Genomic DNA, 16,360 nt, shown 5'->3' with positions numbered 1-16,360 from the left:
GGCTTATAAACAACAGAAATTTATTTTTCACATTTCTGGGACAGGATAGGAATCTAAGATAAGGCGCTGGCAGATTCAGTGTCTGGTGAGGGCCAGCTTCCTGATTCATAGGTGGCTGTCTTCCTGCTATGTCCTCACACAGCGGAAGAGTCTAGAGAGCTCTCTGGAGTCTCTCTTATAAGAACATTTATCCCATTTGTGAAGTCTCTGCTGTCATGAACTTATCACCTCCCAAAGGCCCCATGTACCTAATATTATCACATTGAGGGTTAGGGTATTAACATGTGAATGTGGGGGGCACAAGCATTCAGTCTATAGCACCCTTAGTGCTGCTGATATAGCTGGATATTAGAGAAAAAGATAAAGTATTATAAAGTTTCTGTAGAACTCTGGGGTGTCGGGAGTGGGGAGAAAAAGAAGGAGGAAGGTGATGTGACTTGGCTATATTATTGAAGGTTGTGCTACTTTATCTTCTACCTAGACATCTTTTAGAGCTCATTAAAACTTGGGGCTGCATTCTCTAGCATAAATGGTAAATGCTAAAGACACTGGGTGCATGATCAGGTTTGAAATAGGCCTTCAGAACCAATTGGAGAGGGCAGTTTGGGATATAAGAATTGTATTACACCTTGCTCTTCAGTAAGATGTGTCAGTCTTCTGAACCGTGTTATAAAATACAAGGAAAGGTCTTAAAAGATTCAGGCGATTGCAGATTCTCAGTCTTAATGCTGCAAAGTAATTTGTTTCTCATATTACTTGAAATACTAAAATTTGTAGATAGTTTGCTTTTTATAAAATATAAATTGGAAGAGATTCAAAGTTATTTCTATATCACTCTTACTTGCATTTCAGTGTGCTGACTAGACAAAAAGAGAAGAAGTAGAATTACAAGGACCTGGCAAGATTATGCATAACTTCAGTTATGTCCACAAGAATGTGAACATCTATCTTGTATGTCTTAGCAGTCAGAACTGCTAAGTGTTCAGAACCCATTAACTAATTAGATAGAAGGTAGGATGATGGGCTTTGTAACTTTAGCCAAGCTATTTGTTTTCTGTAAACCTTGGTTTCCTCCTATATAAAATGAAAGCTTATGTGCAGATTAAATAAGAGAATGATTGTAAAATTGACCTAGTAAGCTTTCAGTATACTATTATTATAGGGGCCATGTCCTTAGGACCTTAAATACATCCCTTAATTCCCCTGTCCTGTTTTCTGTGTCTGTAAAATTGACATAATAACGCTTGCTCAACTAGAGTCTTTTAGAACTACTTCAAGGATAAATAAGATAATATCTATAAAATCACTTGAAGCCCTTTGATCCTTAAGTTTATCTTAGCTCTGTCACAGGAAAATGTCATGACAAGTAACATAGCTCCAACATTTAAAGCCATGTTAAAAAATAGTCCATTGTGGTAACAGTAAAAACAGGTCTCGTTAGGACATCTGTGAGCAAAACATTTATCACGTTGCAGTTTTATATAACTGACCATATTTCTATTTGAAAACTTTAATCTTGAACACAGTCTCTTGTAAAACTCAGAGCAAGAAATAGGCCTGAATGTTCCTAATGTGGAAAATACTTAATATGGTTTTTAAGCCCTTGGTAGGAATGTGGTTTCCCATCTTTTTTTTTTTTTTACTAACATTTTATTGTGGAAAATCTTCCAGCATGTAGCAAGGTCAGAAGAATTCTATAGTCAACATTCATTTTCCCACCACCTAGATTCTCCATGAACATTTTACTATACTTGATTTAGCACAGATTGACCCATCTATCCATCCATTACTCCCTCTGACTTTTTTTTGGATATACTTCAAAGTGAATTGCAGATAATATATTTCCCTCCTAAATACTTAAGCATGCATATAAATAAGTAGTTGGGTGATTCACTGCAGTTTTTTTTTCCTTTTGAGGAAATATTTACATATAATAAAAGGCACAAATCATAAACTTTGACAAGTGGATATAGTTTTGTAACCCAAGTATATCAGGATAAAGAACATCGCCATCACCCTGGAAAGTCTTCTTGTGCCCCTTCTCAGTCAATTCTTTCTCCCACCTTTGAAGGTTACCACTGTTCTGACTTTCTAGTATAGATCAGTTTTAACTATTCTAAAACTTTGTATAAATGTAATTATATGTACTCTTGTGGTAGAATTATTTTTCTCAGCCTAAAGTTTTTGAGATTCATTTATCTTGTTGCATATATCAAAAATTTTTTATCCTTTATTGCTGAATGATATGGTGTTATATGAATATATCACAGTTTCGTTGTCTATTTTCCCATTGATGGGAGTTAATGTTAATAAAGTTAGAGTTTAGCAGTTAACTCCAGTTCAGAGTTAATATTAATTAATATTAATCGAGTTACTATGAATATTTTTGTACACCCCTTTATAGACGTATATTTTCATTTTTCTTGGGTAAATTCCTACGTGTGGAATTGCAGGGTCTAAGAGTTTAGTTTTGGGGGTGCCTGGCTAGCTCAGATGGTAGAGCATACGACTCTTGATCTTGGGGTTATAGGTTCAAGTGTCACACTGGGTGTAGAGATTATTAAAAATAAAATCTTTAAAAGAAACAGGTTTAGTTTTCTAAGAACTGCTAGACTTTTTTCCCAAAGTGATTGTGCCATTTAAATGAATACTATTATCAATAAATTAATACTGTATTAAAAAATTAAATACACCAGCAGTATATGAGAGGTTTTGTTGTTCCACATCCTCACCAACATTGGTGGAGTCAGTCTTTTTAATATTAACTATTCTGGTGGTATGTAGTGGAATCTCTTTTTGGATCATCTTTCATTTTGACATAAAGTTTATTTGACATGAGAGGGGAAACATCCTTTTTTTGTTTTACTACCTTGATTTAGTTTCAACATCTAGAGCTGAAAAAAGTGCTGATCATCAGAATGAGTAAATAAGGAGGAGGAAGTTTGTTCTCAAGACCTCACTAGATGCTTCTGATAGTTTTAGGCGGTTCATTGTGGGAAGTGAAAGCTAAATAAATAATGATAAAGTCCAGAGAGAGAACACGAGCCCATTCTTTCACAAACGGCATTGTGGGCAGTACGGAGTTCAGCAAGGACAAGATGTTCTCAAATGCTGCTCTCCAGGGAACCTGGGTGGCTCAGTCAGTTGAGTGTCCAACTCTGGGTTTTGGCTCAGGTCACAGATCTTGAGTTCAAGCCCCGTGTGGGGCTCTGTGCTGGCAGTGTGGAGCCTGCTTGGGATTCTCGGTCTTCCTCTTTTCTGCCCCTCCCCCATTTGTGCTTGCTCTTTCTCTCTGAAAAATAAAATAAACATTTTTTTTAAAATGCTACTTTTCAGAAATATAAATCTTTAACCTTGAGTTGTTTCACAAAGTCTTGGTCATCTTCACATTGGCTATTTTCCATGTAAAAGCTAAATTTTGGCTTTATGACCTATAAAACAATGTGATTGTTACTGAATAAAATATGTTATCTCCAAGACTTTACTAAAAGAAGAAATAGGCAGGCTAGACTTACAGAATCCTATGTTCCGGTGTACCTAAACATTGATTTGATTTATCTGATCAAAATGTACTTGCATTTCTCAGGAAATCCTCAGTGGTTTGATTAGAAGCCAAAACTTTTCACACTGTAGCTGTCTCCTCCTCTCTCCTGTAGGCTGAACAATTACTGGCAGACTGCCTTCAAATTTTTATTAGCAGAGTTTTCATTCGAGTTTTTCTTTTAAAACAGTAGTAGACTTTCTGAAATACTTTGTCTCCTTTATCAGTTCTGGGGCTCCTTTTCCAAAGACAAAGTCTTCTGCATCCTAGAATCCTCAGTCCTGTTTTGGAGTCTCTTTTCAGTTTCTTGTAAGTTAATTTTCTATTTCACAGTCTGTTCTTAAGAAACACTTAGATTTCAGGGGCACCTGGGTGGCTCAGTCAGTTGAGTGTCTGACTTTGGCTCAGGTCATGAACTTGCGGTTTGTGGGTTTGAGCCCCACACTGGGCTCTCTGCTCACAGCTCAGAGCCTGGAGCCTGCTTCAGATTCTGTGTCTCCCTTTCTCTCTGCCATTCCCCTCCCCTGCTCTCTCTCTCTCTCTCTCTCTCTCTCTCCAAAATAAATAAACATTTAAAAAAATACAAAAAAAAAAAAACCACCCCACTTAGATTTCTCTTTTCATGAAAAATTGGTGCTCCTGCCTTATAAACTAATGTACTGTCTGTTTTCATCTTTTTCCAGCCTGGTGGTCCTAGTATCTTATCCTGTTTAATCAGGTTTAGTTTTATTTTATAACAGATTTATTTTCCATTCTTCCAGTTATTAATAACTAGGATCTTTGACATCAGGATTTTTAGAGTTTAGACTGTGTCGAAGGAGTCTGAGAGACTGTCCCAGAAACAGTATGAAGTGTAAAGGCTTTTTCAGAAGGTGAACATTTTGTGCCTAGAGAAGGATGAACAGATTCCTATCTTTAGTACTAAGTAGGTCAGTAGGAGGAGTGAAAGAAATTTCTCGTTATGGTTTTGCGACCAAACTTTTTAGCATGTGTTTAAAGGATGTTAAGCTGGTTACAGTGCCAAAGCAGCCAGGTGGAAATAAATGGCCCTGAACAACCGACCTGACAGAAGGACTGAATTAGGGACATCACTGGCTCTTCTACCAGTTGAGTGGGATGAGAGCGGATATGAATCTTTTGCTGGGTTGAGGGTGGGGCAGTCACTGGCTGCTGGGTGTGGGAAATGCTGGAAGAGACTTTCAGCCAGCCTCTTCATTTTAGCTGTGTGTTTTACTCCCACTCCCAGAGGTAACTGGTGCCTCTAATTTGTTCATCCTCTTCAGTATTCTGTAATATGGATTGGCTGGGATTTTACTCTCCCCATTTTTCTTAAGTCTGCTAAGTCATTTCACTCCTCTTTCTGTTTGCCAGCCTCCAAAATTTTGTTGTAGTTGCTCTTCCCTGTTCTTTCTTGTAGGATTATGCTCTTTATTTTTATTTATTTTTATTTTTAAGTGTATTTATTTACTTGAGAGAGACAGAGACAGCATGAGTAGGGGAGGGGCAGAGAGGGAGAGAGAGAGAATCCCAAGGACGCTCCATACTGCTAGTACAGAGCCTGACGCAGGGCTTGAACTCAAGAAACCATGAGATCATGACATGAGCCAAAACCCAAGACTCAGACGCATAACTGACTGAGCCACTCAGGCACCCCAGGATTATGCTTTTTATTTTTTTTTTTTTAATTTATTTTTTTCAACGTTTTTTATTTATTTTTGGGACAGAGAGAGACAGAGCATGAACGGGGGAGGGGCAGAGAGAGAGGGAGATACAGAATCGGAAACAGGCTCCAGGCTCCGAGCCATCAGCCCAGAGCCCGACGCGGGGCTCGAACTCACGGACCGCGAGATCGTGACCTGGCTGAAGTCGGACGCTTAACCGACTGCGCCACCCAGGCGCCCCATGCTTTTTATTTATTAAAAACATTTTTAATGTTTGTTTATTATTAAAAAAATTTTTTAATGTTTATTTTTGAGAGAGAGAGAGAGAGAGAGAGAGAGAGACGGAGTGTGAGTGGACAGGGGGCAGAGAGAGAGGGAGACGCAGAATCTGAAGCAGGCTCCAGGCTCCGAGATGTCAGCACAGAGCCCGATGTGGGGCTTGAACCCACGAACCGTGAGATTATGACCTGAGCCAAAGTCAGATGCTTAACCGACTGAGCCACCCCGGTGCTCCTATTTATTTATTTTGAGAGAGAGAGAGAGAGAGAGAGCGCGCACACAAGCAGGGGAGGGGCAGAGACAGAGAGAAGGACAGAGAGAATCCCAAGTAGGCTCTACACAGTCAGCGCACACCCTGACATGGGGCTTGAACCCATGAAATATGAGATCATGACCTAAGCTGAAACCAAGAGTTGGATGCTCAACTGACTGAGCCACCCAGGTGTCCCAGGATTATGCTGTTTAAAAGTCCCCTTTAGGGGCGCCTGGGTGGCGCAGTCGGTTAAGCGTCCGACTTCAGCCAGGTCACGATCTCGCGGTCCGTGAGTTCGAGCCCCGCGTCGGGCTCTGGGCTGATGGCTCGGAGCCTGGAGCCTGTTTCCGATTCTGTGTCTCCCTCTCTCTCTGCCCCTCCCCCGTTCATGCTCTGTCTCTCTCTGTCCCAAAAATAAAATAAAAACGTTGAAAAAAAAAATAAAAATAAAAGTCCCCTTTAGAGTCTCCTGGCTGGCTCAGTCAGTAGAGCATGTGACTCTTGATCTTGGGGTCGTGAGTTTGAGCCCCACAGTGGGGGTAAAGATTACTTACAATCAGTCTATCAATCAATCCCCTTTAAAGTTTGCTGATGACTTCTTAGATACAGCACCAAGAGCACAATACAGAAAACAAAAAAAATTGATAAGTTGAACTTCATGAAAATTAAAAACTTCTGCTCTGGAAAAAGACACTTGTAATCAGGTCTCCAGGAAAACAGAAATAGTAGGATAGATGATGGGTGGATAGATGGATAGGTAGATGGATGGATGGATGGATGGGTGGTTGGTTAGATGAACGGATGGTTGGATGGATAGAGAGGTAGATAGATTATAGGAATTGGCTTAGTGCACTATGAAGGCCAGTCCTATGATCTGGTGTCTACAAGCTGAAGAACCAGGAAAGCCATTGGTGTAATTCAGTCTGAGTCCAAAGGCCCAAGAACCCAGAGTGCAAGTGTGCAAGAGCAGGAGAAGATGGATGTCCCAATTCAAGCAGAAAGCAAATTCACCCTTCTTCCACATTTTTGTTCTATTCATGCACTGACTGGATTGGATGATGCCTACTCATGTTAGCAAGGGCCATTTTCTTTCTTTTTTTAAAAATATTTATTTATTTATTAATGTTTATTTTTATTTTATTTATTTATTTATTTTTTTGAGAAACAGAGACAGGGCGTGAGTGGGGGAGGGACAGAGAGAGAGGCAGACACAGAATCCGAAGTAGGTTCCAGGCTCTTAAGCCATCAGTACAGAGCCTGATGTGGGGCTCAAACCCATGAACTGAGATCATGACTTGATCCAAAGTCAGATGCTTAACCGACTGAACCCCCCAGTCACCCTTTTTTTTTTTTTTAAGAGAGCACAAGCAGGGGAGGGACAGGGAACATAAGGACAGAAGCTCCAAAGTGGGCTCTGTGCTGATATCAGACAGCCTGATGCAGGGCTCAAACTCATGAACCACAAGATTATGACATAAGTTGAAATTGGACACTTAACCCACTGAGTTACCCAGGTACCCCAAGGCCATTTTCTATTGATAATGCTACTTTCTTCCAGAAAAATCCTCACAGACACACCCAGAAATAATGTTTTGCCAGAAACCTGGGCATCCTTTAGCCCAGTTAAGGTGACACATAAAACTAATCTTCATCCACTGTTAAGAGAATGAAAAGATAAGCCACAGATTGGGAGAAAATCTTTTGTGAAATACGTATCAGATAAAGGACTGGTGTCCAAAATATACAAAGAATTCTTTTTTTTTTAATGTTTTTTATTTATTTTGAGAGAGAGAGAGAGAGAGAGAATGTGCAAGCAGGGGAAGGGCAGAGGGAGAGAGAGGGAGAATCCTAGGCAGGCTCCACGCATCAGACATGGGGCTTGAACTCACAAATCATGAGATCATGACCTGAGCCGAAATCAAGAGTCAGACTCTAACTGACTGAGCCACCCATGTGCCCCTCAAAGAATTCTTAGAACTCAACAGTAAGAAACCAACCCAATTAAAAATGGGCAACAGATCTGAACAGACACCTCACAAAGAAAAAATGCAGATGGCAAATAAGAATATGAAAGGTGCTGGGGCTCCTGGGTGGCTCAGCTGGTTGAGCATCCAACTTTGTCTCAGGTCACAATCTCACAGTTCATGGGTTCAAGCCCTGCATCAGGCTCTGTGCTGACAGCTCAGAGACTGGAGCCTGCTTCATATTCGGTGTCTCCCTCTCTCACTGTCCCTCCCTCTCTCTCTCTCTGTCTCTTTCTCTCAAAATAAATAAACATGAAAAAAAAATTTTTTTAAGAATATGAAAGGTGCTCAACTTCCTATGTGATCAGGGAATTGCAAATTAAAACAAGGAGATACCACAATACGCATAAAATCCAAAACACTGACCAGTACCAAATGCTGGAGAGAAATGTAGAGCAATGGGAACTCATTCATTGTTGGCAGGAATAAAAAATGGTACAGAGACTTTGGAAGACAGTTGGCAGTTTTGTACAAAGCTAAACATAGTCTTACTCTATGACCTAGCAGTTGTGCTCCTTGGTATTTACCCAAAGGAGTTGAAAACTTATGTTCTCACAAAGACCTGCACACAGATGTTTATAGAAACTTTATTCATAATTGCCAAAACTTGAAAGCAACCAAGAAGTCTTTCAGTAAGTGAATGGATAAAAAAAATTGTGGTACATCCAGACATTGAAATATTATTCAGCAATAAAACAAAAACAATAAGCCCTTAAGCCAAAAAAGACATGGTGAAACCTTAAATGTATATTGCTAAGTGAAAGAAGCCAGTCTGAAAAAGCAACATACTGTGTGATTCCATGGAGATGGTAAAATGATTAATGGTTGCCGGAAGTCAGGGCCAGGGCCTGAATGATGGAGGAATCAATAGGTGGAGCAAAGGGGATTTTTAGAGGAGTGAAATTATTCTCTATCAGTAATGGTAGAGATATGCCATACATTTGTCAAAACTCACAATATACAACACAAGGAGTGAACTGGGATTTTAGTTCCTAATACTGTATCTGTATTGAGGGGCGCCTAACTAACAATTCTTAGGGGCACCTGGGTGGTCCAGTCAGTTGAATGTCTGATTTTGGTTTAGGTCATGATCTCATGGTCTGTGAATTCAAGTCAAGTCCCTCCTCGGGCTCTGTGCTGACAGCTCAGAACCTGGAGCCTGCTTCGGATTTTGTATCTCCCTCTTTCTCTGCCCCTCCCCCTCTTGTGCTTTGTTTCTCTGTCTCTCTCTTTCTCAAAAAATAAATAACATTAAAAAAATTTTTTTGAAGGAATATTGTATCAGAATTGACTCATCATTTGTAACAAATGTACCCTACTAATGCAAGATGTTAATATTAAGGTATATTATGGAGAGGCAAAGAGGGGTATTTGGGAGTTCTCTATACTTCTTATTCATTTTTTTATGTAAACCTACTACTGCTAAAAGAAAAAGTCCGTTAAGTTTTTCAGAAATCCCCTTTAATTGTATTTAGTGGGATTTCAGGAAGGAATAGACTAAATGTGTGTGCTGCTCAATTGCTGTGGTATATAGGGAGTTCTAGAAATACTGGAAATACTTTTTTTTTTTTAAGATTAGTATAAGTAATAAAGAAAATATAAAACAGCTTGCTTTGCATTTATATTCACACATTATCTAATAATCTAGGATTGTATTTTATAGATAACTACTTGTCATTAAGTAAATTTACTCTAAAATAAGTTTGGCTACTTTAATGATTAGACGAGCAGTTTCTCTGAATAATACAATTATTAACTTATCCAAAGAATTAAAATAGAAATTATTCTACCTTTTAGTGTAATAGTTTATTGTTATTGAGTATAATGTACTGTTTTAAATCTTCGTCCCATAACAGATGTATAGCTATTTTTCTTCTAGAGAATATAATCAGTTTTTTAGACAATAAATATCTTGAAGGGGTCCCTGGGTGGGTCAGTCGGTTGAGCGTCCAACTTCGGCTCATGTCATGATCTCGTGGTTCGTGAGTTCAAGCCCCATGTCGGGCTCTGTGCTGACAGCTGGGAGCCTGGAGCCTGCTTCAGATTCAGTGTCTTCCTCTCTCTGCCCCTCCCTGCTTGTGCTCTCTCTCTCTCTCTCTCTCTCTCTCAAAAATGAAGAAACATTAAAAAAGACATTTTTTTAATAAAAAATAAATAAATACCTTAAATACCATGACAGCAACAATTGATATCGTGAAAAATAACATCAAAAATAATAAATAATAAATAATAAATATGATAACATAACATGAAGTACTAGATAAAGGTCAATATGAATACTAAGGTATTTGTTTATCTTCCTCTTTCTACTTTTGCTGCCTTTTAGGATGGATGAATTCCTCCTATCTAGGAGTCTGTCCTCCTGGTGAGCTCTGTGTAGATTTTCTTGGGTCCAATTAAATCTCCCCAGGCCATTTCTCTCTCTACTGTAATCCATCTTACATGCTACCATAAGATTATTTCTGATTAATTTATTTTACAGTTTTTAATTGTGGGAAAATACACATAACATAAAATTTACCATCTTAACCATTTTTTTGAAGTTTATTTATTTTTGAGAGAGAAAGAATATGAGTGGGGGAGGGGCAGAGAAAGAGGGGGGAGAGGGGATCCCAAGGAGGCTCCACACTGTCAGCGCGGAGCTGTACATGGGGCTCGAACTCAAGAACCACGAGATCATGACTTGAGCTGAAATCAAGAGTTGGACGCTTAACTGACTGAGCCTCCCAAACTCCTCCCATCTTAACCATTTTAAGTGTATATATAGTACCACAATCCCAAGAACTTTTTCATCTATTCCCCCCTCTTCTAGCAACTACCATTCTAGTTTTTGTTTCTATGAGTTTGACTACTATAGATAGTTCATATAAAGTGCACTCATACAATATTTCTCCCGTAGTGGCTGGCATATTTCATTTAGCACAATGTCCTCAAGGTTCACCCATGTGGTAGCTTATGTCAGAAGTTCCTTCCTTTTTCAGGCTGCATAATATTCCATTGTTTATATAATACCACATTTTGTTTATCCATCCCATCGGTGGACATTTGGGTTGTTTTTACCTTTTGGCTATATGAATGATGCTGCTATAAACATGGATGTACAGATACCTCATAAAATTATTTTTTAATTGTTTTGATATGTTGTTCCCCTGTTGAAAATCCTCAGGATTCCACATTGTTTACCTATTAGTATCCAGACTTAACCTACTACTCAAACCCCCTAAATTTTGGTCTCAAGCTACTTCTCACTATATATAGTTATAGGATAGGAAATCAAATAAATAAATTCATTAAAACTGTAACTAAAAGAAAAGCAAATAGCTTATGACTTGCTATCTAAAGATTTTTTTTCTGACTAGTATGAACTTTCTAGTATGGGCTTAAGTGAAGTTTTGATTGTTCCCAGATTTTATGTTGTGGCTATTTTCTAGAACTTCTTGGTCTTTTGGCTATTGCCCTAGAACTTTAAAGGCATATGAAACATGGATAGACTGATAACTAGATGACTAACTCTAGTGGGAGGGCAAGTGAATAGATAGGTGAGTAGGTAATATAAGGTAGATGTGTTTAAAACCTGCTTCAGGGGCACCTGGGTGGCTCAGGCAATTAAGCACCCAACTTCGGCTCGGGTCATGACCTCATGGTCAGTGAGTTCGAGCCCCATGTTGGGCTCTGTGCTGACAGCTCAGAGCCTGGAGCCTGCTTCAGATTCTGTGTCTCCCTCTCTCTCCTCTCCTCTCCCGCTCACACTCTGTCTGTCTCTCTCTCTCTCAGAAATAAATAAACATTAAAAAAAAGAATAAACAAATAAAACCTGCTTCAAAGCAGGACACTAGCTCAGTAAGTGTGCCTCAGAGGTATAGAGTCCTCCCCTGCAGTCCTCTTTCACCCCTACCATCTTGCCTCTTTTATTTTTTTTTTAAATTTTTTTTTAATGTTTTTATTTATTTTTGCGACAGAGAGAGACAGAACATGAGCAGGGGAGGGCCAGAAAGAGAGGGAGACACAGAATCGGAAGCAGGCTTCAGGCTCTGAGCTGTCAGCACAGAGCCCGATGCGGGGCTCGAACCCACAGACTGTGAGATCATGACCTGAGCCGAAGTCGGACGCTCAACCGACGAGCCACCCAGGCGCCCCTCATCTTGCCTCTTTTAAACAAGAACTTCATAGTAATCACAGTCCTTTATAGGAGCACTTTTTGTAACCTGTAATTTCTACCTTCCCCATTAGACAATAAGTCCAACGAGGATAGAGACTATTTTTTTTCTTTTTCACCACTGTATCTCCAATGTCAGTGTCTCACACTAACTGACATATAGTAGGTGCTCAATAAATGTTTATTTAAGAAAGGACAGACTGACCAATTGACAGTGAATATTTGCCAGATTAACTATGTCAAATTAAAATATTTGTAATCATAAAGGGTTTAAGAAATGTGGCAAAAGAGAGGGGCGCAAACTTCAAGGCAGGAATGCTAGTATCGTGTAAACTGCTTATCTTTGACAGGTGGTGTAGGATCTCGTGACAGTGCTTCAAGGCAGGAAAAACTGTCTTCAGAAAGATGAAAGAATAAAAAGATCTGTCCTTGGTCAGTAGCAGTTGGTCAGTTTCTAACCCACCAAGAAGAACACTCCTAAGAGCTTTTTCTTTTTCCCATTTTGAAAGGTACATATGTTCCCCCTTTAGAGCACAACATTTATTTGACTTTTAAAACTCACCTTGGCAAAAACTTTGACCAAAACAGAAGAAAGCACTCAATAAGTTGCTTTCTAAGAAATTTGACCAATGTACTTGTAAAAAAATTTAGCAAATTCCTAAAGGTTACTTTTGAAGTATAGACTATTCTCAGTTGAGCACTGACAAATAATAGTCATAGAGTTGAAGATATCTTAACTGTTTTTCTACTATGACTCAGTGGCTGATTTAATCATATAATGTTACCCAGACACTAAAAAACAGTTTCAGATTTTCATAAAGAGTCATATTCTTCAGTTATTTTCTCTTTTCTTTATTCCACATGGTGGAAATTTCAGTTCACTATTTGGCAGTCAGATGTATTTACCAAGCAATACCTTATACCAGAATTTTCTACATATTTAAAAAAATATCAATTCCTTCTTTACAATGTGCCTATGACATTCAACAAGCATGGTTTCCATTTCTTTGACATAGAAATTAAAGCAAAGTGAGGTGTTTTACTATAGGCCATACAATAGGTTCCTTCATTTTAGGTCATTACGTTAACACACTAAAACAACAGACCCAGCAGTTAGTCTTTCTGATGATTATCTTTCCATATGTAGTTTTCTCTGGAATTGGGCCCTAAGGAATTAAGAGAAAGTATCTTTATTCTCGGATTTAAAATTAAAATAGATTTCCAGTTATGTATGTTGCACTCTGGCAGGTTTGATGACTTCTGATCTAGCTTACTGTTTGTTTGTTTGTTTTTTTTCTTTTTCCACACAGATTGATAGAACTACATTCTCCTGATAGCAGGAACACGTTGATCCTACGCTGCAAGGATACAGCCACGGCACACTCCTGGTTCGTAGCTATCCACACCAACATAATGGCTCTCCTCCCACAGGTATTGGCTGAACTCAATGCCATGCTTGGTGCAACCAGTACAGCAGGAGGCAGCAAGGAGGTCAAGCACATTGCCTGGCTGGCAGAACAGGTGGGTTGACAGGCAGGGCAGGGTCCCCCTGGGTCACCATTCAGAGCCAAAGTGTTTCCCCCATTTCATATATCTGTAATATTTATCATGCAGTCAGGTCCTGGATATCTAGCTTGCAGATCTTTTGTTTGTTGGTCTTGTGTTTCTCCTCCCTATCATTTAGTTATTTGTTGCTAATTATCACCTGCACCAGAAGAACTGACTGTCATGATAATCATCATTACAACATAACTAAAAAGATAGTCTTATTACCATCTCTGTCCTTAATGACAGAGGGTAATTTTCATGATTTTAGAGTAGGATCAGCAAAATTTTTCTGCAAAGGGCCAGACAATGTCACAACTACTTGACTCTGCAGTTGCAGCAAGAAAACAGTATTAGACAGGATGAAAATGGAGGGGTGTGGCCCTGTTTCAATAAAACTTTATTTACAGAAACAGGTACTGGGCTGCATTTGGCCCATAGGCCCTAGTTTCACAACCCCTGTTCTAGTCTACTGTCAGAGTTTCAGGGCCAGAAAGCTTACTCCCCTGTTCTGAGAAAAGTATAAAATATGCAAATTATCTTATAAGCCATTCGACACAAATGTACAGTTGTCTTCCACAACTGCAAAATGAAAAAAGGAGAAACAAAACCTAAGGGGACATTGGGTAAAGGGAAAGGAAAAACTTAATCCAAGTTAGATTAAATCCCATTTTAACGAAAGGGAGACTCTGAGTATACATGATGTTACAGTACATCCTTCTTCTTTTGAGTCTTTCACTGTCAGCTGGGGCAAAAGTTGTTGAGAAAGGAAGACTGGACTAAGGGTTCCAAGATGAGTGTTCAAGTGGTAGTTCTGGCTTTCACTGGTTTTAGATCTTTTTAAAGGTTTCTTCATCACTTTGAATCCTAAATCCCTCATGTGTGTCCAGGGGGGCAGGGATTATGTCAATATCAGCCCAGGAATATTTTGTTCTTTTGTTTTTGTTTTAACTACAGTTTGTGGGGTCTGGCCTTCCACCTCAACAGGGTTCTGATTTGATAGATCTTTGGTGGGGCCTAGCAGTCTTGTTTGATAGCTTCCCGGGAGATTGTATAGAGACCAACTTTGGACTCTACTAATCTGTTTTTCTTATGACTCTAAAATTTTATAAACATTTCAGATAATAATTTATAATATATTAGAACACAGAATTAATGCCGTGATAATTTTGAGGAAGTATAATTAGGATAACTAAGAAGAGAAGAAACTAATGAAAGTCATGGTATAAGTACTTTTGACTTTGAAAGTTTTAGTATTTTAGTTATGTTTATCATTGTTTCTAAATTTTTTTTAAGTTTTTTATTTTAATTTCAGTATAGTTAACATACAGTGTTATATTAGTTTCAGGTGTACAATATGGTGATTCAGCAATTCTATACATTACTCACTGCTCTTCGTGGTAAGTGTACCCTTTAAACCCCATCACCTATTTCACCCATACCTCCATCTACCTCCTTTCTGATAACCATCAGTTTGTTCTCTATAGTTAAGAGTCTGTTTCTTGGAAAATTAATACCTACTCTTCTTAAATTATTCCAAAAAATAGAAAAGGAAGGAAAACTTCCAAATTCATTCTATGAGATCAGCATTACCCTGATACCAAAACCAGATAAAGACACCATTAAAAAAGAGAACTGCAGGCCAATATCCCTGATGAGCATGGATGCAAAACTTCTTAATGAAATACTAGCAAACCAAATTCAACAATATTATTAAAAAAAATTATTCCCCACAGTCAAGTGGGATTTATTCTGGGGTTTTAAGATGATTCAGTATTTGCCGAAAATCAATCAATGTGATACATCACATCAGTAAGAGAAAGAATAAGAACCATATGATCATTTTAGTAGATGCAGAAAAAGCACTTGACAAGTACAACATCCATTCATGATAAAGCCCTCAACAAAGTAGTTTTAGAAGGAACATACCTCAACATGATAAAGGCTGTATATGGAAAACCCACACTGAACGTAATACTCAATGAGGAAAAACTGAAAGCTTTCCCCCTGAGGTCAGGAACAAGACGAGGATTGCACTCTCACCACTTTTATTCAACATAGTACTGGAAGTCCTAGCCATAGACGTAAGACAACAAAAAGAAATAAAGGCATCCAAATTGGTAAGGAAGAAATAAAACTGTCACTGTTTGCAGATGATGTGATACTCTAGAAAACACAAAAGACTCCACCAAAAAACTGCTAGAATAAGCGAATTCAGTAAAATCACAGTCTACAAAATCAACGTGCAGAAATCTGTTGCATTTTGGGGAGCCTGGGTGGCTCAGTCGGTTGGACATCCAACTTCGGCTCAGGTCATCATCTCACAGCTCGTGAGTTCGAGCCCCACGTCAAGCTCTGTGTGGGAAGCTCAGAGCCTGGAGTCTGCTTCGGATTCTTTGTCTCTCTCTCTCTTTCTCTCTCTCTCTCTGCCCGCTCATGCTCGATCACTCTCTCTTGCTCTCAAAAATAAACATTAAAAAAAAAGTTATAGAAATCTATTGTATTTCTATACACTAAACAATCCCATTTATACTTGCACCCAAAGTAATAAGATACCTAGGAATAAACCTAACCAAAGAGGTCAAGGACTTGTACTCTGAAAACTGTAAAACACTGATGAAAGATTGAAGATGACACCAAGATATGGAAAGACGTTCCATACTTGTGGATTGGAAGAACAAATATTGTTAAAATGTCTATACTACCCAAAACACTCTACACATTTAATGTAATCCCTATCAAAATATCAACAGCATTTTTCACAGAACTCAAACAAAGAAAACTAAAATATGTATGGAACTGCAAAAGACCCCAAATAGCCAAAACAGTCTTGAAAAAAAAAGCAAAGCTGGAGGCATCACAATTCTGGACTTCAAGTTATATTACAAAGCTGTAGTCATC

At 38.7% G+C, this 16,360-nt stretch overlaps 1 protein-coding gene across 1 annotated transcript in view; it reads left to right on the top strand.

Moving 5' to 3' along the window:
- SNTB2 (syntrophin beta 2) overlaps nt 1-16,360 on the top strand; it is a 109,123-nt gene that overhangs the window by 49,200 nt on the left and 43,563 nt on the right. The window contains exon 3 of the mRNA XM_025920772.2: nt 13,225-13,435. Coding sequence (XP_025776557.1) covers nt 13,225-13,435 — 211 coding nt within the window. The remainder of the gene's footprint in view (nt 1-13,224; nt 13,436-16,360) is intronic.

The sequence above is a fragment of the Puma concolor genome, chromosome E2 (assembly GCF_028749965.1).
Source record: "Puma concolor isolate L17-30 chromosome E2, mPumCon1.1.hap2, whole genome shotgun sequence".
Classification (NCBI taxonomy): domain Eukaryota; kingdom Metazoa; phylum Chordata; class Mammalia; order Carnivora; family Felidae; genus Puma; species Puma concolor.
This window is presented reverse-complemented; position numbering and strand designations above follow the sequence as displayed.